The sequence below is a fragment of the Myxocyprinus asiaticus genome, chromosome 31, assembly GCF_019703515.2.
Source record: "Myxocyprinus asiaticus isolate MX2 ecotype Aquarium Trade chromosome 31, UBuf_Myxa_2, whole genome shotgun sequence".
Taxonomy (NCBI): Eukaryota; Metazoa; Chordata; class Actinopteri; order Cypriniformes; family Catostomidae; genus Myxocyprinus; species Myxocyprinus asiaticus.
The window spans coordinates 9,050,341-9,077,804 of NC_059374.1; the positions used below are offsets into that span (position 1 = coordinate 9,050,341).

Genomic DNA, 27,464 nt, shown 5'->3' on the forward strand with positions numbered 1-27,464 from the left:
CCAAACAGACAGACTGACCTATTAAGTAATCTGAAGGATTTGCTGGAAATAGACATTTAAAGCCTGGCTTCTCAAGCGAGAGAGGCAGCATGACTAAATTATGACAAGCTTGCACTCTCCTCCACCCACCTCTACTTTTCCTTCAAGGGTCTGTATTAAGACGGAGTATTGCCTTGCTGAAAAGGAGGACAGCTGTACGCTAATGCATTTAACCACTCAAGCAAAATGCACAGCAAATGTAACAAATTTACTGTTATAGTCAACGTGCTCTCATAGAGTTGTATTACTATACCAAAATTTTTTCAAAATTATTTTTACGTGGTTCATTGTATGTGTAGTGGCAGTTTCCTAATGAAATGAAAACTAGAGGTGCAACAACAACAATTACTTTTATTCTCTTTCACACAAATCACAGGTAAACACTTTACACCCTATTCCTCACAAAATGCTATCTTCTGACATCGAAACACTTTTTATATAGACCTTATTCACAGCAGCGCCATCTTTGATTTTTGATGGGAATGACAATGAGGCTGTGAGGGCTAGATGTACAGTCTCTTCAATGGGCTGTACTGCAGTTTAAAGTGTTTCTGGATCGTTCCACAGACAAAACATTGGTTGAACAGCTTTCCAAGATCCTTCAGTAGACAAAAAACTCCAGACAACACGAGTTGTGGAAAATCAGGTGCAGGGTTGGGGAGTAATGGAATATATGTAATGGGATTACATATTTAAAATACAAAATATTAGTAACTGTATTCCACTACAGTTACAATATAAATCATTGGTAATTAGAATACAGTTACATTCAAAAAGTATTTGATTACTGAAGAGATTACTTTGCATTTTATTGTCATGTGTTTCATTTAATATTTAGTCCTTTCTGATGGAAAACATTTATACATATAAATGATGTGATCCAAAGTGCATTTGAACAGCGGTGAGACACTTTCTTATGATGTGATTCATACGAGCAGACAGAGAAGTACGTTTGAAGTTTGGAGCAGAAGAAATAGAAAAAAACCTTGTGTAAATTGTCAGCTTTACACTAAGCTAAAATGCTATTTCTAGCCATTTTACATGCACGTTACCAGGCACGATCATTTTTTTTATCAAGAAAATTCATGTTAGATCATAATTAATTTTTTTCTAGTAAGACCTTTGATCTTAGGGCAAAAATCGTATTCTTGATAATAATTTTTTTTTATTGTTTTCCTGTAAAAATATGAAAGAAATCCTTAAAACAAGATCAATTTGATTGATCTTGTTTTAGAAACAACACTCCATAAGATATTTTTCAGAGAATGTATTTTTAACATGTATTTTGTCTTACTGTACTGGCAGAGTTTTATAGTCAAAACAAGTGAAAAAATCTACCAGTGCTGAAGAAGTAATCCAAAGTATTTAGAATATGTTACTGACCTTGAGTAATCTAACAGAATACATTACAAATGACGTTTTACAGCATGTATTCTGTAAACTGTAGTGGAATACATTTCAAAAGTAACCCTCCCAACCCTGATCAGGTGTGATCTAGGAGCTTTTTACAGCTTTATACCTTGTGTGCCATTGAAGAGATGGTAAATCTGTCCCCCACAACCTCGTTGTCATTCCCATTAAAAATCAAAGATGGCACTACCGTGAATAAGGTTTATAGCATACATTTTAATATTTGCATTACTTAACCAACTACATTTATAAGGTTTTTCAAATGCGAACAAATTGTGTGGTACCTCAACTGATAGAGCAATACATCTGCAATGGTAAGGACCAGTGTACGAGTCCTAAAGAGAACGCGAGTCGACACATGAGCCCAAAGTGTCATAGAAGCACCTCAAAATAACGTGGTTTCTTTTTATGTCACTTTCAGTTAGGTTTAGGTTTATGGTAGGGAGGTCTATTTTTTTTTTTTTTTATTTAAAACTTGATACATCATTAACCTTAAAAACCTCATCTGATTGGGAGAACATTTAACTCATTTTTAGCACCACACAGTAGATAAAGGTCTCTGGCTGCGCCTTGTCTCTCCTTTGATCTGAAAAAAGAGGATTAAATCCTCTCTCTCTCTCTCGCCTTTTTTTGTTTCTTCTTAGTTCTTTTGGTTAGTGCTGGTACAGTAATTGAATAAGAAAGCTTTCAGCTCTAGTATGTGGGCAGCCTGGCAGCTCCACCACGTTCAGAAATGAGCTGTTGCAAACAATCAAGATCTGCATCAATTAGTTTTCCTCCTCCATTAAAGGACACAAGAAGGAGTTGTCCAATTATTGTACAACGCTCTTAGTGTCTTTGCCCAGCAGTGAAGCCCAGTTACGGGAACGGTTTACAGACGGTATCATTCTGTCACTTGGTTGTTCTGTTACCTTTATGTTCTTTTTGTGTATATGTGTGTGTGTGTGTGTGTGTGTGTGGTAAGAGAGAGAGAGAGTCAGAAATATTAGGCAAAATAAGAGAAGGACAGTAAAGTAGCGCAAGAATGAGAGAAAATGAGCAACCGTGTGTCTCCTTGACAACTATAAGCAGCTCTGAATGAAATGCCATTAGGATGCCTCTAATTGAATTGTTGCATGTGAAATTAAGGACATTTACATAATTTAACAAAGGCCCAGTGCTGTAATTAGCAAGAGGGAAGGATTTCTTTCTTCATCAAGCTTTTAAATCTGGTAATGACATGTTATGGTTTGTGCCTGAAAAGACTAACTTAACTCCATTTAATTTGTAACAATGACAAAACGGGGAGCTACATGAACATAATTGACTCATTAATAGCCTATAGGCGACCTCCTCCCTGGGTCCCTTTTGGATTTTGTGAATAGGTTTGGCTAATTAGACAAAAATACATAATCATTGTTTTACCCTCTGTGCTGGGCTCCCTTGGCTTTAGTAAAGAGGACACTCAAATTTATCACGTTTATAAATTCACTTGATGTTTAGTAGGCCTTCTAAATTAATGCTTTACGCTTTTATGTTTAAATGTATTCATTTGGCCTTTTATCCAAAGCAACAAGCAGTGCATTAAAAAGCAAGTTAAAAGTTAAAAAGTAGTGTAACACGTTACATTTTAAATTAGTTTATCTTTTACACATATAATGCAAAGGTCTTCTAGACTGATCACACTGTGAATTTGGTGACAGGAGGTTGAATGTTCTGTTGCTAAAATTGATGTGCGTGTGCTTACCGATGGGTAGCGCCAAAAGCGAGTTGTATTTTTAGTTGTAAATGATGTAATACAGTCAACATGAATGTATATTTTATTAACTCCCAAACTCCAACCCTAAAACTAATCATCAGTGGAGTAAAAATTTAATTTTAGAGCTGAAATACAACCTCAGAATCAAGCGCATTTTTTATGTGACCAGATGAAGTGAATGTGAATATTTCCTGGTTGCCATGGGAACAAAACCTGCATTTCAGAAGTTACTTGCACATCAATAGCACCACAGGAAAAGGTGAACAAGTTTGAACTGATGCAAAAATTTCTGATGGGGGATGGCATTTGTCAATAATTTGGCAGAACGGGTTGATATTCGGGTACATGAAAATTCCGAAGCAGCATGTTGATTTTCTTGTGTGATCATGTTGGTTTTTTTTACAGGTCAGAATGAAAACATTTAGAAAGAAAATTAGCACAAAAAAAAAAAAAAAAAAAAAAGAAAAAAAAAGAGGTAGAGAAGGAATTTTTATTTGCAAAAGGTGCAGAACGTTGAACTTGTGAACTCTGTTAAGACTTTTTCCTTATACTAAGTCTCATTAACTCAGCTAGAAAAAGATATTAAAAACGTTTGTCTCTCTAAACACATCTAGGCCTTTCATTTCATTAACTATGCAGTAAACCTGACTTTAACATAATCCAGCATGTTTCTGCAGGATGTCAGAATAGTTTTTTTCTTCATTTTCTCTTTCATTTTTGCCTACTTCCCTCCGCACAAAAGGCGGAATCCCCCCAAAAAAGGATGAATCAAAAAAAGAAGAGACACGGCAGAAAATCTGCTCCTACAATCCCAGACCCCCTGCTTTGTAATGGTCTTATTAGACCCGATGGGGATTGCCCCCTTTTGAGGTTGCAGGAATTTCTTTTCACCAGCCATCAGACAAGGTAGTGGAGCATGGCCGCCTTATCACAGACAATAACTACTGGATTTGCTTTCTCTTTACCCCCTGTCTTCTTGTCCCATCTACTCTTCTACAACACCCCTCCTTTCTCTGTCTCCCACAGAGCTTTGCGCAGCCGACTGTGGTGGACACGGCGTCTGCGTGGCAGGCAGTTGCCGCTGCGATGAGGGCTGGATGGGCACCGGGTGTGAGCAACGGGCTTGTCACCCACGCTGCAGCGATCACGGAACTTGCAAGGACGGGAAGTGTGAATGCAGCCCAGGCTGGAATGGAGAGCACTGCACAATCGGTAAAGTGGAGGGGGTGTGGCATTCATATGTGGGTCAATGACAAATAAGGATGTTCAAGATTATACATAGGAGAAATCTTCTCCTACATTAAAACACATGTGCCAAGTTCTTAGAAATGCAATCTTTACATTAATGTTGGTGCCATAATTTTTTGAATGTCATGACTTTGACACATGAGGGTCTAAAAGGGCCTTCTCTGTTTTCTTGTCACATGACAACAAAATGGCTACCTGCATTTTGGTTAAGCCACACTGACACTGGCGGAATATTTTTATTTATTTATTTTCCAGATTTTAATAATATTTTAAAATAGAATTACTTCACTTCTTATTTAAGAAAAAACGGATTATTCAAAAATGTATGACAACATTCAGTTTTTCAAGAATTCAACCTTGAAATTTTGTAATTGTTTATTTATTTTATTATCTCCGGACAGTTACACCATCTACACGTTTTTGACTTTAAAGGTGCCTATTTTTTGAATGTCATCTTGGACTTACACTGACAACTAGGGCATGGATGCAGCATCGCAATTGTTTTTAATTACCAATGCCATTGTAGAAATTCACTATTCACAGTCAGAGATGATTACTTTAATCAATGAGTGAAAGTGTCAAATAACAGGACGGTTACTGAGATTAAGCAAGTAGTATTTTTCTGGTCATGTGATCCTAACATGGCAGCCCCCTTGAAGGGACACTCTCCATGTAGAATAAAACAGCTTTTATAAAGATACTGATGTGACTGGTGTCTTCGTCTTATGTGAGTGCTCATGATTTTATATATGTATATATTTTAAAATTACAATTCATTTCTGTATGTGTAAAACTTTTTTAATGAGGAAAAAATTACTAAGTGCACATTTAAAGGGATATTTTACACAAAATGTATTATTATTATTATTTAATAAAAAAGACATTTTAACTCATTTTGACAGCATCTAAAACAAAACATTTTTACGTATTTACAGCTTTAGAAACTTTTATTTTTATTTTTTAGAAATTCATTATAACAATATTTGTTTACAGTATTTATTATGTATTTATACTAAATAAATCTCTTTGTACATTTTTACTAATTTATAGATATTTTATATCCCTTAACCATACCCCTAAACATAACCACTTTTCAACAACATAAAAAACGTAACATGCAATAATTTTTGTTACAGTATACTAATTTATATATATTTAAGAGCCACTGATCCCACCCCTACCCCTTAAACCTAACCCTAACCATTTCTTAATCATATTAAATGTAACAGGCAGAAAAATATAATCTTACGGAGCCCATAAGAGGACAGTGCGGGAATTATTTCCTGAAATAGTTTGTGTTCCCTCGCACTAGATGTGTGAGACCATGGTTTTACTAAAATAACCATATTTTAACCTTGATATTCGTAGTAAAACCATAGTACTAATTCAGGGAAACAAAAACTATGGTAATATGTTACCACAAGATTAACCATGGTTAATCTATTGTAAAGACATTTTACTATATGGATACAGTATACTGTATTTAAACCATGGTTCTGCCAAAAAAAAAACATGGTTACTTAACTTACTTTTCATAGGAACTACAATATTACTATAGTAAAACCATGGTTTCCGTCAAAAGATAAATAAATAAAAATTAAATAATAATAATAAATAAATAAAACGGTTAGCCTAAAACAATCAGGGTTACTACAGTCTACAGTATTGGTAGCATTTTATTATAAGGTTACATTTGTTAACATTAGTAAATGCATTAAGTATCATTAACTAACAATGAACAAAATATGTTTTATGGTATTTATTAATCTATGTTAATAAAAAAAAAAAAAAACATTTCATTGATAATGTTAGTTCATAGTACAATCACTAACTTTTGATTTTAAAAATAAAAAGTTGAAATTAACATTAACCAAGATTGATATGCTGTAAATATTATTCATTGTCAGTTCATGTTAACAATTTTTTTTTTTTTTTTTTTTTTACTAATGTTAACAAATGGAACCTTATTTTAAAGTGTTGCCATAATATTACTATAGTAAATCCATAGTTAAAGGTATTTGCGTAGTAAAACCATGATAGTGACAAAATTATTATTTTTATTACCATAGTTTTCATTTTCCTGTAATATCACTATGATTTCACTATGGATATCATGGTTAAAATATGGTTACTGTAGTAAAACCATGGTAAATCTATTTGTGAGGGAACGCAAAACTATTGCAAGGGCATTTAAAACTTATTGCTAGGGATCGCAAAACTATTGCGAGGGAACTCAAAATTTTGCGAGGACATGCAAAATTTATTGCGAGGGCAAGCTAAACTATTTCATAAAAAACTCCCGCCCTGTCCCCTAAGGGGCTCTGTATAATCGCATTTTTTTAATTCAGAAAAATTCAGTACAAAAGTAGTCAAAATGACGATGTGATGCATTCGATGTGCTGACGGCATACAACAGCTTTGTGTGAGGTAGAGAGTGGAATGGAAAATCTTCTGATGCACTCTGTGAAAGCGCTGTCATATCACATTTAAACAAATACATCACAGAAAATGGCAATTTGCAGTCGGTCACGAGACACGTGAGAGCCAATGAGCATATGATATCACTGCCGTAAAACCTGTGTTGTACTCGTAATGCTTAAATCAGTGCGGGATTGAACTTTTAAGGCTGTTACGGACACCACAGCGGATGGAGACGTAGATTGTTTAGTAAAACGCTTGAATCTAGGTCTATTCATAACCCAGAGCTATATTTTAAGCCGCAGGATATTCTGAAAACAAATTTTGGGTCCCATTTTTATAAATACAAATTAAACTATTACAGAATTTTTATTCATTTTAACATTTTAAAATGTCTTTTTAAGTGATACAATCCTTTCAACAATTGAATAGGGAAGCAGAAATCACAATGTACAGAATGAAACCGTTATAATGTCATATTAGGTAAAAGCAACAACTACTGTAAGTTAAATAAATGTGATGGCATTTAAAATTTAACTAAACTCTAATTATACATTTCATAACAATTAAATATTCATGGATTCAATCAGTGTACGAAAACATTTGTACGTTTCTAAAGGTGTTAATGCGTAAAATGATTATGTTTTAGATGCTGTCAATATTCAGTGTTTCGCTGTTTATGCAAATGTAAGCAAATGTACTTTTGCTAGAACCACATTTTACACATGCATACATAAACATTTTCATGAGATCATGTTGTTATAAGAGATCTTCCATTGTTTTTAATGCTAAAAAATTCAAGAACTCGTGTTAATGAACGCACAACTGACATAAAGTTTCTGCGATATTGATTTATATTGCTCCTTTTTGCATTCATGTTTGGAATGAGACAAGGGTGACTAAATGATAAAGTAATAGTTCATTTTTGGTTTCATTTTAATTCAGAAATTGAAAACATCATAGAATAGGAGCATTTTAAAAATGTATTGTTTGGATAACTTAGATCCAGACAAAAAATTAAGCATCACGTCATTGACCCATGTATGTGTGTGTGTGAAGTGTCGGGTGAGGGTGGGGTCGTGATGGGAAGAAGGGGCAGGCGAGGAGGTGTGAGAGAAGCATGCGTAATTGAATTTGTGCAACTCGGCATAGCATGAACAGGTTTGCTCAAGGATATGACGCTTGCCTTCATGCATTTTAATGTGGGAATGTGCTAAGGTGTCTTTTCATTTCTTCCCTCTCATTGTCTTTTTTCTTATCCTCTCCCTCTCTGTCATTCCTTTCCATTTGTTCATTCTGAACACAAACATTTGCATTGTTACAAGCAGAGCAGTCACTGGAAACACATTCTTTATGGCAGGGAATTAAACTGCAAAAATGCTTCTCATTTTGCACAGGAATATTTAGTGTACATGAGCATAGTATTTATAAATATTAAAGCGAAATAATTAACCAAATAGTTAACAGAGTAACTGTTTTTATTTGCAAATGTATCTATTTATTGCGATATTTATTTTGAATTTCATAAAAGATGATTCACAATGAAAATTTGTCAAATAAAGTGAAATATTATCTGGCTCCTTAACACGTATTGCGGCAGGTCAGAGGTGATATATCCACTGAGTGGTGCTAAAAGCAAGTTAAATGTTCCCCCAAACAGATGAGGTTGTTAAGGTTAATGCTTTATGGTGTTTTAAATCACCAAAACCTACCTTTCTACCCTAAACCTTAACCTAAACATAAAAAGCAAATGTTAGATGAAAAACACAACTACTGAAGCAACAATGTCATTTTGTGGTGCTTCTATGACACTTTGGGCTCGAATGTCAAATTGTATGTTCTTCACGACTCTTACATAGTGCAGTGCACCACAAGTCCAACAATCTATCAGTAGAGCTACCGTGAAATTTGATTGCACACGAATAAGCTTGTAAATGTTGTTGGTTATGTAATCCAAAAGTTAAAATGCATCGCCTTACAAGTCATGCGCTATAGTAAGGATGTTTATATGTCATAAGATAGCATTGTGTGAGGAACAGGGAGAAAATAAAGTGTGTATTAACTGATTATTTGCCATTTTACTTGTGAATTTTGTGAAAGGGAATCAATACTTACAACAAGCCACAAAAATGTACAGTAGATACAGTAACGTGATTCTATGGGACCAAGTTGCATGAAAAGCATCTAAGCTCTGGCTCCATTGCCCTTATAAAAATTCACCATGGTAGCCATAGCTTCAACTACATTCCCATTAACAATAATACCAAATTACCATAGTTTTGTTGTAGAAACAATACCAGTTTTAACTATGCTACTCTGGTGACTAAATTACGATGGTAAATTTTTTGTAAGGGTGCAATGTGGAATATCATAATACTCATAATAAGTCATTACAGATTTCACTGTTGGTTTTTGTTTTCCCTGCACAATGATGCCCATCCCAATTAATTGAGAAGCAAACTGTCCTGCAGTTGAACCAGGTTTAATAGGCTTTGTGAGGGGCAGAATTTAAGAATTTAGTTAATGGTAAGCCACAGGTCAGGGGAAGAAGTTATTTTTCATTTGCAAAGAAGACTAGCAGTGAGTAATTTCCTCACTACCAGAGACAAAACGGGCTCAACACACAATTTGTGAAGTACTGAAAACTTTGAATGTGTAAAGCTAAATACTGCTTATTTAACATGTACAACAGTGTCCAAATGGTATTTATTTTGGTAACAAGCAGCTCAGTCTACCATGGTTTGACAATATTACCTTTAAAATTGGTCATTGTCCTTAATCTGGACCCTTACTGTAACCTAATCCATAACATGTTCTTCTTGGGTAAATCATGTAATACCTTTTGTTAACAATTAGAAAAGCCAATCAACAGTCCGGTTCCCAGGAGACTGTCTTTAATGTGTCTGTCTTTATTCTGTTCATTCTCAGTCTCACCCTCTCTATCCTTGCGAAAAACACCCACACCATCGCTGCTCTGTAGAAAGACCTCACACATTCTGAACTCGTATTTTTTCCAGCTGTAACATTTGATTTCGTCTCTGTGTTTATCAGTCAATGGCCCTAAAGAAGAAGAGACTCTACAGTAATAGCTCTACACAAATACCAGAGGAGAACAAAGCGAAGAATACCGGTTCTATTTTGATCCTGTGAACTTTCCAGTTCAGTGAAACCAGAAATCTTCTAACGTATGATTCACAGAGCGCTGTTAGTGTTTACCGAGGCCCAGAGCAGTAGCATTCTGTATCTGTGATATTTTCCTGATGCATTATTGATGTCCCTCATACATGTACTAAAGTGAAACATAGAATCCCAACTGCTGGGACCATACATTCTTAGAAGGGGTGAAACATTAAAGCTGGTAAGTGTAGGGGCCTGGGTAGCTGACGCTGACTACCACTCCTGGAGTCGCGAGTTCGAATCCAGGGTGTGCTGAGTGATTCCAGCCAGGTCTCCTAAACAACCAAATTGGCCCGGTTTCTAGGGAGGGTAGAGTCACATGCCAAATTGGGGAGAAAAGGGGATAAAAAAATAAATAAAAATAAATACATTTAAAAAAGCTGGTAAATGTGGTAGTTTGTGAGCTAATGTACAGAATTTTTGACAGATGATGTTTGGATTGGAGTGTGGCCTTTACACTGGTGATGTCTTTCTATATATCTTATCATCGTCACACAATGATAAACTGATGAAACATATAATAACTTATAATAAATAACGTATGCAATTTTTTATTGCCATGTTTTTTTTCAAAAGCACCAGTAAAGGTAACATGTTACAAAAGATATAATATATAATGCATTCTATTTTTTTTATGCATTATAATGCAATTATATAGCCTTATAAAACACTGGTTGTATCTTCTCATAAGAAGGCACTACAGTTAAACTGCAGTAAATTATAATACTTACCTATTCATGTTTTTTGTTCATGGTACATGGTAATAAGTATTCACAATACAGCACAGCCTTGTGTGCCTTATTGCTTTTTTTTTTTTTTTTAAACAGATACTACATCATAAAAATATAAAGAATACGACTTTCCATTAAAACATTATTTTCTTAAACCAATAAAGGGAAGTTACTATACAATTATGGATGATTGGTGCAGTGATTTGATGAACAGTTACAGTATTTGATATCTATTTTTACTTGTAGAATTATTTACAAAAAATATAGTGGCTTACAATTTCTATGAATTACTTTATAATGCATTAAGGAAAACTTCTTTATAATGCATTATATATACAGACTCCATAGAAAGTGAAAATCTACTTCTGTAGTACATAAGGTGATAAACGGGACTTCTCTCTACATCTATTTCTTTCCAAATCTCTCTCTCTATCTCCAGTCACACCATACCTTTAACTCTCTCCCAGCCTGTGATGTGATATGTTGCTTGTATTGCATGATGTTGTCCTTGCTATTGCTTGTACAGTCCCTCTGTGTTTCAATAAATGTTAACGGTTCGGACAACGACAACCAATGCTTCTAGCTGTCTGTGTCTTGTCATGGAACCAACACTGTTCAAAACCTCCCTTATATGTCCTTGTCTTTTATCTCCCTCTAAAGCTCACTATCTGGATAAGGTAGTGAAAGGTATGGCACTTCTCCTTTCCTATCTTTTCTTCCTTTCTCACAATCTATCTTCCATGATCTTACCATTAGTCCATCCCAGAGCAAAATTTTACTGCTCAGAGGATGCTGTGTTTACAGCTTAGGAGACTTAGTGGATATCTATATTATGTTTTATTTAAGTATCATCTCTTCTATTTAAGTATCATCTCTGACTCAGCTTTTTGTCTTAATCTCTTCTGAGAAATAAAATTGACACATTAGTCAATTGTGACTTACAGTGAGACTGCAGATTTATACAGTTATTGTTGATGGCATTGCTTATTTTGGGCTTGGGAGAATTTGATGAAAAGTGCTTGAGTTCCAGCCAGATCTTATGACATGTCAGAATAATATTTCGTACAAAGCCTCATAAAAAACTAACAACATTTACTCCCATAGAGAGAAATAAACTAACCAACAAGTGATTTTAGTATGACCCTAAGTCTAACACCTTAACCAACCTCAACCTAACCATGATTTTAATATACAAAATAACTTTTGTTTACCACGAAAAAAGAAAACATTGAGCTTTGGAACAGGAATTTGTATTGACTAAATAAATTTGTTCACTGATGTTTCCTTTCTTCAAATAAAGTGTTGGATCGGAGGCTAGTATATATTTGATGCCTGTATTGTATCGATTTGAAATTCAGTTTGTTGATTGGTGGGTACAAAAGTCATACGTTTCATACAAGCCAAGTCGGACAATATCTTACAGTTTCACCATTTTGTATGAATTATTATGAGTTGTCATAAGACTATGTGGTTGAGTTCATATTGAAATCTCTCACTTCTGATTGCAAATTTTGGTATCTTGGCAAATCTGAGCACAGTTCGAGAAATCCCATTTGTGATTTTTCTATCCTATGGGATCCTTCAAAAGTGCATCCTTAGAGCAGCACTCATATTTTTATTCATCCCATGCTTTGCACCTCTCCGGCATAGTCATTGCAGAATCACACCACTATTACACCACATCAAATACACCATGCTGTCACCTCGCCACTTAGTACCTTCACACCCATTGAGTCGGTGGCACAAGAACCAGTGTGGCTGCTTAGGTGCCGTTACACTTCCATTGAACTCACCTGAGCAAAGGGCCCCCCTGGATTGCGGGACCGAGGTGATGGCGACAGGTCACAGACCTTGCCAACCAGGGGCATGCATAATGGATGCTCAGTCCAGCAGTGTAGCAGAGCCGAGGGTTTTCAAGAGTAGGGGCGGAGTTTAGGAGAGGTGCTGAAGCGGCAGCCTCTCTAATTAAAGTGTGCCATGCACCGGTGACACCAGGGCCCAGAGCCGCCCACACCCCTATCTGCTCATTTGCTCTTTCTTTGACTTTCTCTTTTTTTGTCCCTGGTTCCTCACTTGGTTAACCCACCCCTTCCCTGCCTTTCTCATTGTACAAAGTGGCTGCATGGCTAGCGTGAGCTGCGGGTTCATGCGAGTCGGTTTGTGGCTCTCCTGAGCTGTTTCAGCCCGAAGAGTGGGTACGCTCTGCAGGGACCTCTCTCTGAAAGGGCTGCCAATTAAGCTGAACTCCTGTCAGCAGAGCAAAGATCTTTATTTATTTATCTCTTTAATAAGCATTCTGAACAGACCATTCAAACATCTCGCCACTACAGACAGCTACAGTGTAGCTGTTTGTCTGTTTGTGTGTTTGAGGAGTAACCAGCAGTCGAATGGTCAAGCTTACCCTTGTTAGCAAAACATAGAACTGTCACAGTCTGCCTTGTAGCACAAAATGGTTGTCCTTACACCTATGTAAGGTCAGCTAGAGACTGTGATACTGTGTGCAGCATTTTGTTTGTGGTTAGTTCTTAGTCTTTGTGTTTTTGGATGATTTTATATATGCAAAAGTGGAAAGACTTGACGGAAGCGCAACATGGTGATGGGGCAACGCTGAAGCTGATGCTACCACAAGACTGCAAGTCTGCATCAAATGCATGATCTCATGATGCACACATGAGCACCAGTGTGTCATGGCACTTGTATTAACGGCAATACCACAGCTCTGACTCACAGCTCAGGATATATTGCTGAACCACCCGGATAGCTACGCACATCTCTGAGATGTCTGTTTAAGGTCTTTTCATTTGTGGAAAGCATCACAATCTAATTAACATCTTCTAATCATCTTAAATAGATCATATTTACAAACATTCTAAATAATAAACATGTAAAAGACATCTGCTGAATGTGTTATTGACATTCGAGACATAAGTCTTATAGACATATTGCAGATGAGCAAACAACGTTAAAAAATACGTCTTCAAGACACACACATATAAATGAATGTCTGGGTTATATATGTGTGCTATCAGGGAAAGCCATTGTATAATTAAAAAAGTCAATACCACAAAGCAGCCCACATTCTTGATGCCTTTAACATATACAGTAATTGAAGACTTACACCAAGGATCAGTGCTTCTGTCCTAATTGTTTCTTCTCATTTCGGATAGTGCTAAATGTGCTACATTTATCAGTTGTTGAAGCCCAGCTGCCTTGGAATATTGAGCACAGCATCATGATGCACAAAGCCAGGATAAAAACATTCCATGCCATTCCGCGCTGAGCCATCTTTAGAAAAAATCATGGCTGTTAGAGGCATCTCGAGTTTCCTTCATATCAGGCATCCACCACCTTTCTTTCTATATACAAACCTCCCACTCTCTCTTTCAATCTCTCTCTTTCTATCTTCCTTCTTTCAGCCTTTATGATGTTCGAGCATTGGCCCTGCTAACTGTCGTAAACAAAATAGGCCAGCTCAGACATCTTGGAGAGCGATGCTCTCGGCTCGGGAAAAGCATGTCAGGATTTTACATTCGATGGCACAGGATTTCTTGCTTTTTGTCTCTGTTGTCATCTCAGGAAATGGAATCGGACAGGTAGCTGATAAGTGGTAGGGAGGGGAGGAAGAAACAGGGGACAATGACAGACATTTTATGCTGTCATATGGAGCAGACCCCCATCTCCTTCCCCCCATACCATGTTTGTATGACTATGTGTCACCTGTGCTATCTATATCCTGTCAAAGTTTACCTCCCCGCTCAAATCGCACCCCTTTGAAATCGTGTCTTTAAATGTGTCATGACAGTCACGTTATAGGAAGAAAATAGAATATGGCTTTTGCATTGTACCGTTAGATGAGAAAACATGAAGTGCACATTTAAAGGGTCATTCAGGGAAAACGTGTTATTGCGTTAAAAAAAGCTAGACACAGCTCAACCAATGGAACAGAATGCAGGTGTCTCAAGGCACATCTTTAGTCGTTGAACTTAACAAACCGTCTCAAAACTTCAGCGCTTATGCGCAAGATGCTAAAAAAACAATAAGAACCCCCGCAATGGTCAAAGACATCTGCAAAACGTGTTCCTTGTGAATGACTTTTGTACTATACATGTATATTTGCCAAGGGTTTTGTGGTGTTTCCTAAGAAAGATTGTGATTTTCCGAATTGTAACTGATAAGAAATCACAAACACGATAATGAAATATTTTTCAAGGATTACATTCTTCCTCTTCCTTTTTTTGCATCTCATTTTCTTGCCTCTCTCTCTCTCTCTCTCTCTCTCTCTCTCTCTCTCTCTCTCTCTCTCTCTCTGTAGCGATAAGCTGATTTCTGCATTTATTGTACAACACTAATGAGAATATATTGATCTGATAGAACTCTGCAGTATGAGTCTGCCTCTATAGGAAATAAAGCCTTAAAAAGTATATCACTGTTATTACTGATGCACTCTTTTGACCCACAGTCCTTCATTTTGACTTTTTCTTTAATTTGACAAACAGTCTTCGGTATAGTAACCAATCGTTGTAGTATCTTGTTTGGAAATGTGTGTGTTCATGTGTTTGTTTTGATTAAAAACTATCTTCTCTAATGTGTTTGCTTTGCTTCTGTTTGCACAGAGGGCTGTCCTGGTCTGTGTAATGGCAACGGCAGATGCACGCTGGGTAATAATGGCTGGTACTGTGTTTGTCAGCTGGGCTGGCGGGGAGCAGGCTGTGACACATCAATGGAGACGGCCTGCAGTGATGGCAAGGACAATGATGGAGGTACAACACAAACAGCACACTGCCCATGAGTAATTATGAGATTCTTGTCTTGTCTCATCTTGTCTCCTTTCCTATTCTTGTCTCTTCTCTTCTTGTCTGTCATCTCATCTTTTCTCTTTTCTTTTCTTCTCTTCTTGTCTCTTCTCCTCCTTGTCTCGTCTCTTCTTGTCTTGTCTCTTCTCTTCTCATCTTTTCTTTTTTCTTCTCTCTTCTTTTGTATCATCTCATCTTTTCTCCTTCCCTCTTCTTTTGTGTCATCTCATCTTTTCTCCTTTCATCTCATCTCATCTCTTCTTGTCTCCTCTCATTTCGTCTCTTATTGTCTTTAGTCTCATCTTTTCTCTTTTCTTTTAGTCTCTTCTTGTCTCTTGTCCCTTCTTCTCTTTTTATGTGTCTCCTCTCCTACCCTCTCATTTATACTCGTCTCGTCTCTCTCATCATGTCCTGTCTCCTCTTTTCCTTCTTTATTTGTCTCATCTTTTCTCAACTGATGTCCTCTTCTCTTTTCATTTGTATCCTGTCCTCTCCCCTCATCTCTTCTCTTCTTGTCTCTCATCTCATCTTTTCTCCTTTATTGTTGTCTCTTCTCCTCCCTCTACTCATCTCTCTCATCTTGTCTCCTTTCCTCTCCTCTTCTCTTTTCTTTTCATTTGTATCCTCTTGTCTTGTCTTGTCTCGTATCTTGTCTTGTTTCATCTCTCTTCTCCACTTTCATTTTCCAATGCCTCTTCTGGAGTTGTTTGTGATGGCTGTGCTGTCGTCAGTTTGTCACTGGGAACAAACAGTACATCTAGTCTAGAGTTCGCCTAAAGAACCCACATCAAGCAAAAAGCAGGTAGCTCTTTAAATGCCTGCAGATATGATTAGACCTGCCCTGTGGATTCATAGAGCCGCTTGTAGAAGGATGAGCTATGCTTCTTGTCAAACTCAGAAACTTAAAATTCCCCAAGCTAGATGAGACACATACATAGTCCATATCATCCAAGCCTCCATTTCCCAGCAAGCATCAGCCTCGAACCGACCTCCTGCCAAGTGTCTAAATCAACCGTAGCCCTGTCCTATCACAGATCTCACTGAGACAAAAACACGTTTGCAACACACTTTTCAGGTTAGCCTCCAAACTCTACATTTCAACACTGAATCAGTAGAGCATTTTATGCTGCAACAAAGGCCTGTTGGTGTTTTTGTGGTAAAGCACAACTTTCCTAACTATTCACTTTGAGGTACAGACACGAAGGCAGTGAAAAATGGTTGTTTGGCGATCCAAAAAAATGAAACTGCAGAACCACAAATTGTACATGTATAGTATGATAGCATTGCAGCAGTGAGTTGGTGTTACCATTGCAATGATTGAAGCAAGCAGCACTGAAACTTCCACCAGGAGAGGTGTTATTTTTGTAATCTGGCCCATCTGGTCTGAGAGGTTCCTGAAAGTAGAGACAGAGAGGAAGAAAGAGAGGGAGAGAGTGTAGAGAATATGAGATGACCCACTTCACTACATTAAAGGATTCCTCTCAGCGTGGCCTGGAGTCCTGAATTATTTCAGCCGAATTACAGGAGGGAGAGGCTGAGCTGCCAGTGGAGGTGTGGAAACGAGGACAAAAACATGAAGTAGCCAGACATATTTTGCACTGACTCTAACTAACCACAGTTACACAGCTGTAGGGCAGAGCAAGCTGTCCAACAGAGTGAGTTATTTCTTAGAAGTGTTGGGGAAGTAGTTAGTTGTGGGTTTGCTGTGTTCTTTTTGGGATGATGAAATCTTTTCCCTCACATTTAAAGATACAGAACCAGAGGAATTGACGTTAGCAAGGATAAAATTACCTTGCAGGCAGGCATCCATGCAACTGAAAACCAGGTCATACTTGGTCGAGATAGTTTATAGAACATAGCTGAATGAAGATCCAGTTCAATCAAATTCCTGAATTTGAATTGAGGCAGCAAACAGGTTGTAGAATTGCAGTTCAAATTTCAATTTAAGGAAGTAGAATTTAAATGGAACTAAATGTACCATTTTGTGACAAGAATCTGGTCCATTTTCTGACTTTCTTATCATCAGATGGGTTGGTAGACTGCATGGACCCAGATTGCTGCCTGCAAGCTTCATGTCACACCACATCTCTATGTGTGGGTTCCCCTGATCCGCTGGACATCATACAGGAAACCCAGATCTCCTCCAGTCAGAGCACCTTGCAGTCCTTCTACCAGCGTGTCCGGTTCCTGGTGGGCAGGGACAGTACCCATGTCATCCCTGGGGCCAACCCTGTCGACGACATGTAAGTGATTGTCAGCTATGGCTGCAAAGTTTTTGAAAAATGTTTTTATTACTGCGCTTGTGTCATTTAGTTTTCTGCATTAAAGGAATAGTTTATCCATAAATGAAAATGGCATAATTTACTCACCCTCATGTTGTTATAAACATGTATGACTTTCATTATTCCGTGACACAAAAGGCTGTCCAGGCTGTCAAGCTCCAAAAATGAAAGAAAAACACCATAAAACCACAGTAAAAGTTGTTTCTTGTGCCATGACGTCATGACATTTGGTCACGAGATGTGCATGAACCAATGAGGTTTGATGATATTGACATAGTTTCCATATATCATAAGTGATTGTATGGCTTCAGAAGACTTTGAATATGATGCACATGTCGTATCAACTACTTTTACTGCGGTTTATGTTTTCTATGTTTTTTTGGTGCTTGACAACCTGCTTTTATTATGTGGAAAGACAATTTTCTTTTTGTGTTCCACAAAGAAAGTAAGTCATACTTTTTTGGAGCGGCATTAGGGTAAGTAGGCTAAATAATGAGAGAATTTTCTATATTTACTATATTCCTTACATTTTTGCACAGTTATTCGCAGTTTAGCTTGTCTTTTCCATACTTATCCCAAATCCCAATCCACTATAGTAGTTATGTTCAGATCAGTCAGTAAATGTGAGCACATGCTGTCAATCCATCTACAGTCCATGTTCTCATAAACAAAGAGTGCATGGGGTCCGTCCCAGGGTGCCCCAACGATGTTTCATATGGGAGAACAGTTCTGTCACTGTGATCCCATGTGACTCCTCATCTTTTGCCTCCATTTTGTGGCTCCCTTTTTATCTTTTAAACAATAGCTAGTGTGTACACCACTTTATTTGCATCTTGCTTGTGCTCTGGTCTTGTCCCGCTCTCCTTCTGTTCTCATTTGAGACGAACACAAAAGACGCTGCTAAAAAGTTGTGCTCCTTTGAAATCTCAAAGAGTATCCCCACTTTTCCTTTCATGTAAGCCGAGCTGACATTTCAAAGGGGAAAATGAAGACGAAACAACCAAATGAGCATCTTTTCGAGCTTTCCATGGAGAATGTCTCTGCCGCTGCCTGGGGTGCGCTGGCGTTTGGATTCCCATCTTCATAAGCCATAATGTGCCAAAAAGGTCTTTAATTCTGAGCCTTATGTTTTGAGGCCTTGTCTTGTTTTGTTTCTTCTCCCATCAAGTAGGAATTAATTTTTTTAGAAGAATCTAGAAGGTCAAGGAAGGGGGGGAATCATATGACAGAGCAGTGCAGCACCTCTTGTTCATTCTGTAGCTTACAGTGCATGTGACTGTATATTATTTAAATTAATTACATCCTTCTGCTGTTTAATAATCACACTTGGCCATATCCAGAGGCTTTTTATTTTATTTTCAAATTGTCATTGATTTCATCTTAAATTTGTCACATCTCATATAATTTTGCTAATGACAGCATACTGTAATATGGTCCAAAATAAGCAACAAGATGATATTGTACCGTTTTAATTTTTTTGGTATCGCGATCCTTTTGAGTTCCATGGATGAAAGAAATTCATATGGGTTTGCAAAAACATGAAGGTGAGTAAGTGATGACATAATTTTCAGTTTTGGGGTGAACTATTCCTTTAAGAGTAGGATCCTTATAATAAGTCAATGCTCTCCAGTTTAAAGTTGACAAAATGCGCAGGAAATGAACAGATGAAATCCTGAAAGAGGAGACCTTGCTACTAAATTAGATATGATGTAATAAACATAGATAATAAGATGATATTTTGAATATTATGCATGTATATTATTAATAATATAGTATTTATATTATTAGGAATGCACAATATATCGGCAGCTGATATATTATTGGCTGATAACCGGGAAAATATCAATATTACTAGCGTGTTGATAATGGAATTACTGCAGATATTTTTGCAGATAATTTGTTACGGTTTATTTACTTGCGGCTTGTTACATTATCTTGTTACATTGTTTTGGGGCTGGTTTTAGTCATCTGCTGTAAGTAACGACAAGCCATTTCCCATTTTATGAGGCAATAAACGAAAACACAGCAAAAACATGTACAGTATGTTACTTGCGGGCAATCATTTTTGCATATTACTTCATGAAACATAAACAGAATGTGGGAAATGTGGGAAAAAGTCCAAACGCAACCTTAAACGGTACATTTATCTTGAAATAATTCTCACAGAGTGATTCGAGATGGCTAAAAACACTAGTTTGTGGGTGAAACGAATGTGCTTGTTGTAATTAACGGGTTGAGACTTTTCTAACGTTATGACTCATGACTATTCAATCTGCATGATGTTTTTTACCTATTCCCATTATGATTGTTGCGTTCACATTTCATGAGTAATACAGTGGAACTGTCACAGATGAGCGCTGTAACAAGCATCGGCAAATGAGATGCGCATAAGCATAATGCCACACATACACTTTAAAAAATTGCCAGGATTTTACAAGATTTAACAGTAATTTCTTACAATAAACTAATGTTTTCACAATTTTACTGTAAAATCAATGCAGGCTAGGCCATTTTCTGTCACAACACAACAAATTACTGTGAAGAAATACATTTGAATATCACACTGCATTATGGGTAAATGGTGTTTCGTTTGAAGTCACCATTATGGTGTTTAGTGTTCCCTTTGGATGGGACCTTATCTTATTTATTTTTAATTACATTTCTTCAAGTTGGTGCAACTGTGTTTAAGAACATAATTTATTGTACTGTAATGTATGGAGAAAATAGTCAATTTATTGGTTGACTTTATGTTGGCACATGATGTATAAACTACACCACATGATGCATTTGAAAGTAAAGAAATTTTTATCATTTTAAATTAACAATGAAGGAGTGGTGTTTGCAAAGCTTGGCTATAATATGATTGGTCATGAGTTGTCAGTGAGGCAGGCAAGAAATCAACACTCAGCATACAAAACTCAATGATGGTGACAACTAACAAACACTATATAGATAAAAAAATACAGATGATCATTGTGAATCTACAATACAGCACTGCTACATTACAGTAATTTATTGGTCCTGTTCACTGTGAAGTCACAGTATACAGTTGTCTTTTAATAAATTGTAGAAATACTACTGTAAAATATACTGTGAAAGTCATGCAACTGCACTGTAAAAAATAATGTTCTGAATTTGCTTAAAAATATAGTGCATCATTTGCGACCCATTTTCTTTTTTTTTTTTTTTTTTTTAAAGCAAATTCCACTGTGAATGTTGAGCAGTGTTACCTAAAAAACCTTAGTTGGCTATGCCCAAATTAATGAGCTTCCTTGCAAACATTTTTACATAAAATACTGTGCCACGCCAGCTAATACAGGTTTTTTAACCCTTAGAGTCTAGGTTTACCCAAATATGCATTTTAAGTGCTATTAGCAGCTTCAAATTCTAGGTTCTGTTAATTTACTTTTAATTCACTTTAAAATAAAATGACCTGATGAAATAACAGACAACTGGTGAATATGAAAGGTTTTTATTGTCAACCTTCAACATCGACACAGACCAGCTGAACAACCTGCCTGTTCTTTACAAATTTACAATCACACTTAAATATTCCTGCTATCCCAGAACCAGAATATGTTCTCAGATACAAAAATAGTAACAAAATCATGATGATATACATAAAAATAAGTGGGCTGTGCAATTATTTAAAGAATTTCAGTCAATCAAAATCAAAATAATTCAAAATGCATTTTAACAGACTGCACACTGCAGACTTATGCACAGGTAGGAGACAACTGTCTGAACTTATACTGTAACACAGTTTGTATTTATAATGAAACTATTCATTCAGAAGATCCTAAATTTGGACTGGCCTTGCCATGATCAAGATTCAACAACACTTACTGTATAAACTCAAATAAATAAATACATTGGTATCAGCTTCTTTGGGTAGCTAATGGAATAGAAACTTGAATACACCGAAAATTGATAGCAAAAAAAAAAACAAAAAAAAAAACAAAACAAAAAAAAAACAAACCTTTTTACCTTTTTTTTTTTTTTACCTTTAATTTACCTTTGAACTTTTTGGCAAAAAATTTGTGTTGTCCACCAAAAGCTCTCATCCAAAATGGCAGCCAGCCCCAAATAAACTTTCTTGAAATTCAGTCACATTCTGCATCACTTGGTTTCCCATGGAATCTTAAAAAATTAGGCTGGGTTTACTAAACTTCAGATTATTGTCACTTCACTTAAAATAATTAGCAAAGTTTCTTTATTATGAGTACAGCATAATCTCAGTATCTTGTGTCACAAATAGTGTTTAATTAAGGAAAGTTGACAACATTATGTTTTCAGTAAAATCTGTTTATTTTAATGAGCAATATTTGCTGAAGCAAGGAATATTTTTTTTTTAGTTTACTGTAAACTCACACTAAAGATTTTTACACTGTACATGCACACAAACTACCACTGTTGTTGCAGTCTTACTGCTAGAATAAATATTACACCATGTATACAGAGATTAGGGTTTGTATTGTATGTTTTATTGTTTAATGTTAATTTCATGCTGTTTATCGCCTCATTTTGGTTTAATGCATTATTATATCTGTTAGAAGATCCTTATTCTTTATCAGTGCACATCATCAGGATTACCGTAAATACCTCAAACAATTTATGCACTGTTTATCATTTGTTTGTCATGCAATTCTGCAAACATCTGTAATATAGGCACATTTATGGTTCATGTTACATACACCAAACCTTAAATAGCTGCAAGTCCAAATTCCAAGTTTAAAAAAAAAATGTATATATATATATATAAATATAAATATATATATATTTAAATGTGAAGATTAAATTAATTAGCTAGCAGCTGCAGGTTAAAGGATTAAAAATGAAAATAGTTTTCTAAATATCGGTTGAAAAAAAAAATTGTATGCTTTTTTGGATTTTAGAAATTCCCGGTTGGGAAACGCTGCTTTAGGAGACTTGAAATATAGCGGAATATAAATTGTATTCAGTAATTTAATTACTTTTACTTTACAGGCCATGGTCACTATGAACTATCATTATATGGCAAGAGCTTGATTTGTATGAAAAATATTCAAAAATTTGTACTTATGTGTTCCATGAAAAAACATGAGGGTGAGTAAATAATGGCAGAATTTTCATTTTGGAGTGAACTATTCCTTTGAATGGGCATTTCCCATGGTTCAGCTCTGATTCTGGGCTGAATGGCCTTTTGCTTTGCATGACTGAGCCTCTGGCAAGTACGGACTCCGTTTGTCTAATCTGTGCCGTTCTAATGAGACTCTGATCACTCTCCTCTATGCACCAGTTGCCCCTCGGTCCTATCTACCAGACGTTCTTCACTTGCATAAATCATGGTGCCATCAGTCACCTTGTGTCAGAGATTCTGATGTGCGTAACCTCAGCTGCTCTCATGCTTGAGAAATGAAACACTGGACTTTGTTTGATATGGTCTTTTGTGGAATCGTCAGCCACCATTCACGTGTACAGTGTGACATTTTCCCAAGGTGACATTTTTGAGACTCGGTAGGGAGTCTCTCGAGACCCTCTTCATTATTGCAATAAGAGGGTCTCGGTCTTCATTCCCATCTCCCAAGATAAAAGAAGCATAAATAAATAAAAGCTTTTGAAGCTGCCCACCAGCCACAAGATCGAAGACCTCGATTCACTTAAAAATATCAGGCCTTATATATTATTTATTAGTTCTTCATTCCTCTGCCCACTGACAGATATGAGAGAGACTGACAGCAGCTCTCAAGTCCAGATGGAGCTTTTAGACATGGCCTCAGCGGGTCTCAAAGAGCCCCTTGCCATCACCTGATCAGGCCTTTTATCGATTCCATAACCACCTCTGCATGTTTGGAGACGTGTCAGAAATGCACGTTTTGTGTGTGACCACAAGCAAGCACACGGATAGCAATGATTAAAGTCACCCATCGTCCCTTTCTGAAACTTTCCAAATGTTCTTATATCTTTTAGTATTTACTGTATGCACTCTGTCTATCTGAATATGGGAGATTGCACAAAAGAGTAAATGTACTTGGCTGGAGATGTACTGGTGTCAAGTTGTTTGTTTTCTGCATCTGAGTGTACTTAGCCCCTTTTACCATCATTTGGAGATGGCGGAGGTGGACGGCCAGAGATGGCCCATTATTTATCTCCATTTAGCCTATTTACAACACATCACTGGTTCTGGGAAAAGGAAGAATACTTTTGTAACACAGGTATAATGCAAGGGTGTGTTTTTTTTTAGCCTCTTTCATGATTTTTTTTTTTTTTTTTTTTTGAGTAATTAAAGGTGCTTTCTAAGGCTAGCAATATTATAGCAATTGCATATAATTATGTGCTATTACTTTTCTTAGTATAAATGTGCTGTAGTGTGCAACAGTAGGGTTCAGGAAGCTAAAATACCATTCATGTTTTCCATTTGAGAACTGATTTTTTAATGATAACATAAACATTTAAAGACAGACGCAAGTTGAGCTGCAAGGTTGTTAATCAATGATATTCTTCTGCTGAAGCCATCACTCTGCGTTACTTTAACCACCCACTTCCATTACAAGAACGCAACTGGTCCCTAAATTCTCAAACTACTTATATATTTGTATATATTTGAACATTTTGCAATAAACTTAAAATGTATTGTTTCTATACTTCTAACCAACAACTTAAATCAATATTTTTTTATTTTTCCATTGGTTTTATTTCTGTTATGTCATTTGCAGTGCCTTGGAGGTGGTTGATTTGGTTCATGGCTTAGAATGCTTTTATGGAGACTTTTATGAAATGCCTATGGATAAAATGAATAGGAATAATACTTCCGGAAACAAGATTGCTGAAAGAGTGGGAGGGCACTGTTGCACTTTACTACAATTCAAATGACAAATGGGTGAAACAGTCCCATAGATTTACATTGAAGGAGGAACCTGAGCCATATTCTAGGGACCATAGAGATTTGCGTGTTGGCTTATTTGACTTTTAAGGATGTTTTTAACACCTTTGCATCACAGTAGCGTTTTGCACAAACAACGCTACACATTGTCTTTAGAAAATGTAAAAATCTAGTTATCCAATGAAATGGAGAAAGCATTACAATGGTAAAGAATTTTTGCTTTTTAAGTATGATTTAATTCTTCACTCTAACATGAGTTTGAAAACATTATATTTGCCCAATATGCATTAGTTTTCTTTGAAACAATGGAATACCCAATGAGACGACCTCTTGTATTTGTGCAGTTTCCCAAACACATGGCACTCTAAACACTTTGCACGTACAAAACGCTTCATAACATGCTCCCAGAAATTGCTTATCTAGACAGTTTACCATGCATTCTTTCTTAATTATTTAGGCGTCTTTTCTAATATCAAGTTGGATGTAGCCTATAATTTGCTTCTGTGCACTAAAATTACACAGTTGTCAAGATGGTGATAGGCCTATGTAAGGTGATATGTCTGTCGTAGAAATGTTGCTGTCACATCTGACTTTATTAATCTCCTTCCGTGTTCCTCAAAGGGCAGGGAGTTCAGAATGAATGTTTAGATTTTTCATATAGATCTCTTCATTGTTCCCTCTCTCACCTTTATCTTCTTCAGGTCTGTTTTATCTAAATATTGAAATAATTTTTCTGGGAGTTGTTGAATCAGCTCGCCATATTTCGCCGTGGCACTGAGATGACAGTTCCACTCAGTGCACTCTGTGAAAACGTGCATTGCTGCCCCTTTAGAATGAGAAGTCTCTAAATCAAACTGTCACCTCAAGCGATGTTGTAGATAGACTAATGCTTTGCACATTTTATCTCTTTTTCTTCCTATCTCTCTGCTCTTTCTTTAGTTATCTTTCCCTGTCACTTTCTCTCTCTTTTCTATTTGACTCGAGTTCGCTTGCAGTCTTATAATAGATGTACTGGTGGGGCTGTGAGTTAGCACACTATCTATGCTAGCTTTGTTTACAGGGACACAGAGCTGAGCCAAGGACTGCTGAAGGTGGGAGGCTGCCTAAATTAGCATAAAGTTAGCCTCTCTGGGACGGGGATATTGTTGGGTCTGTGATCTTGCCCGCAGTAAGGACAGAAAGGGGCCAGCCTCTTACATACCAGTGTTAATTGTTCTGCTACCTAGCAAATGTTTAATATCTATTGCATAGAAACAGCCCCATTGTGTATTTTTTTCTTTATTTTTTTTATGCCTGTGTTTTAGCTACCTTTGAATGCACATAAAAAAAGTATCAAAAGTACTGTGGCAGTGCCATGTTTTTTGGTAACACTTTAAAATAAGGTTGTATATGTTAACATTAGTTAATACAATAGGTAACATTTATTTATATAACATTTATAAATTGTGGTAAATGTTAATATCTAAATATGTTAATACATTTTTAACATGAACCCTTAAATGCATATCTTGGGTCTTTAGTGACCCGGGACCTCATTCCACCTCTTCTACCTCATCCATGTTTTTGAGCAGAGGAGGGGTAATCACTAGCACGCAATCAACAGCAAAAGAGGAGCAGGCTATTTTATTTATTTGAAGTTACTCACACCTGAATTTCAATCTACATCTTGATGTAAATCCTACACATGATCAGGTAGGGTGTTTTCATCAGCTGAATGGGAGGCTAAACACCATTAAAGTGTGACGAGACTCGTGCTGCGCGTGCAAGCCATTCGTGCATCACAAGCCGATCAATTATCCATTCAACTCTTTTCAGTGAATCACGCCTGCAGAATCCTAAAACTTTATTTCCAGGTTTAATTTATATTTTGAATAGATTAAAATTTTTGAACCCCACAATGTGGGTTTATGTTTTTCTTTTAATCGTTTAATATAATTTTGATTGCAACCGTGGTTAAAGGGTGTATGCTGCTTTAAAAATCTTAAGGATTAATAGTGGTGTCTTCCTAATTACATCACGTGTTGTTTTGAAAGCAAAAAGAAACAAATGAAACATGGAATGTAAGCTGTCATCCGCACAGCCTCATCGAAGCAAAGCGGGCGTGTTTACTCGTGCGATTAACCGAAAGTGAAGCGCTGCCGGCTCGTGATGCACGAATGGTTTGCACACGCTGCAAGCATCTTTTGGGTATACTGCAGTCTCGTCACATTTTAACTTTTTGTTTAGCCTCCCATTCAGCTCATGAAAACATGCTGCGTGATCATGAGGAAGGATTACATCAAGATGTAGACTGGAATGCAGGTGCAAGGGACTTCATATAAATAAAATAGCCTACTCCTCTCTCGCCGTTGCTGGCGTGCCAGTGATTACCCCTCCGCATGCCAATGTTGGCACGCATGCCGTAGGATGCCGACCCCTGTTTTAGAGTTATACCTCCACCTCTTTAGTATTCCTCAACCTTTCTCTTATGAATAGTGTAACAATAAAAAAAAATGCCAAAATTGCAACAAATATATTTTAATTCCAAAAAGTGTATAGGGACGTTAGTGACCCAAGATATTTAAAAGTGTTGCAATTTATACTTGCACTTCCATAAATCATATTTTTATGATTTTTTATAATTATTGTAAATAAGGTTACTATCACAGAATATCTATTTATTTGCTTATTACAAGTCAAATGAGTGCTATTTCTAGTCAAATTACTACTATATCATGTCAGTTTTCTGTGCAGCGATGGTGGATTATTAGTATTCCATGGAAGTAA

The 27,464-nt window shown here is 36.6% G+C and overlaps 1 protein-coding gene across 1 annotated transcript in view; it reads left to right on the top strand.

The window, feature by feature from the left end:
- Positions 1-27,464, top strand: part of LOC127422211 (teneurin-4) — a 427,215-nt gene that overhangs the window by 298,480 nt on the left and 101,271 nt on the right. The window contains exons 14-17 of the mRNA XM_051665548.1: positions 4,214-4,399; positions 11,422-11,448; positions 15,375-15,521; positions 17,581-17,797. Coding sequence (XP_051521508.1) covers positions 4,214-4,399; positions 11,422-11,448; positions 15,375-15,521; positions 17,581-17,797 — 577 coding nt within the window. The remainder of the gene's footprint in view (positions 1-4,213; positions 4,400-11,421; positions 11,449-15,374; positions 15,522-17,580; positions 17,798-27,464) is intronic.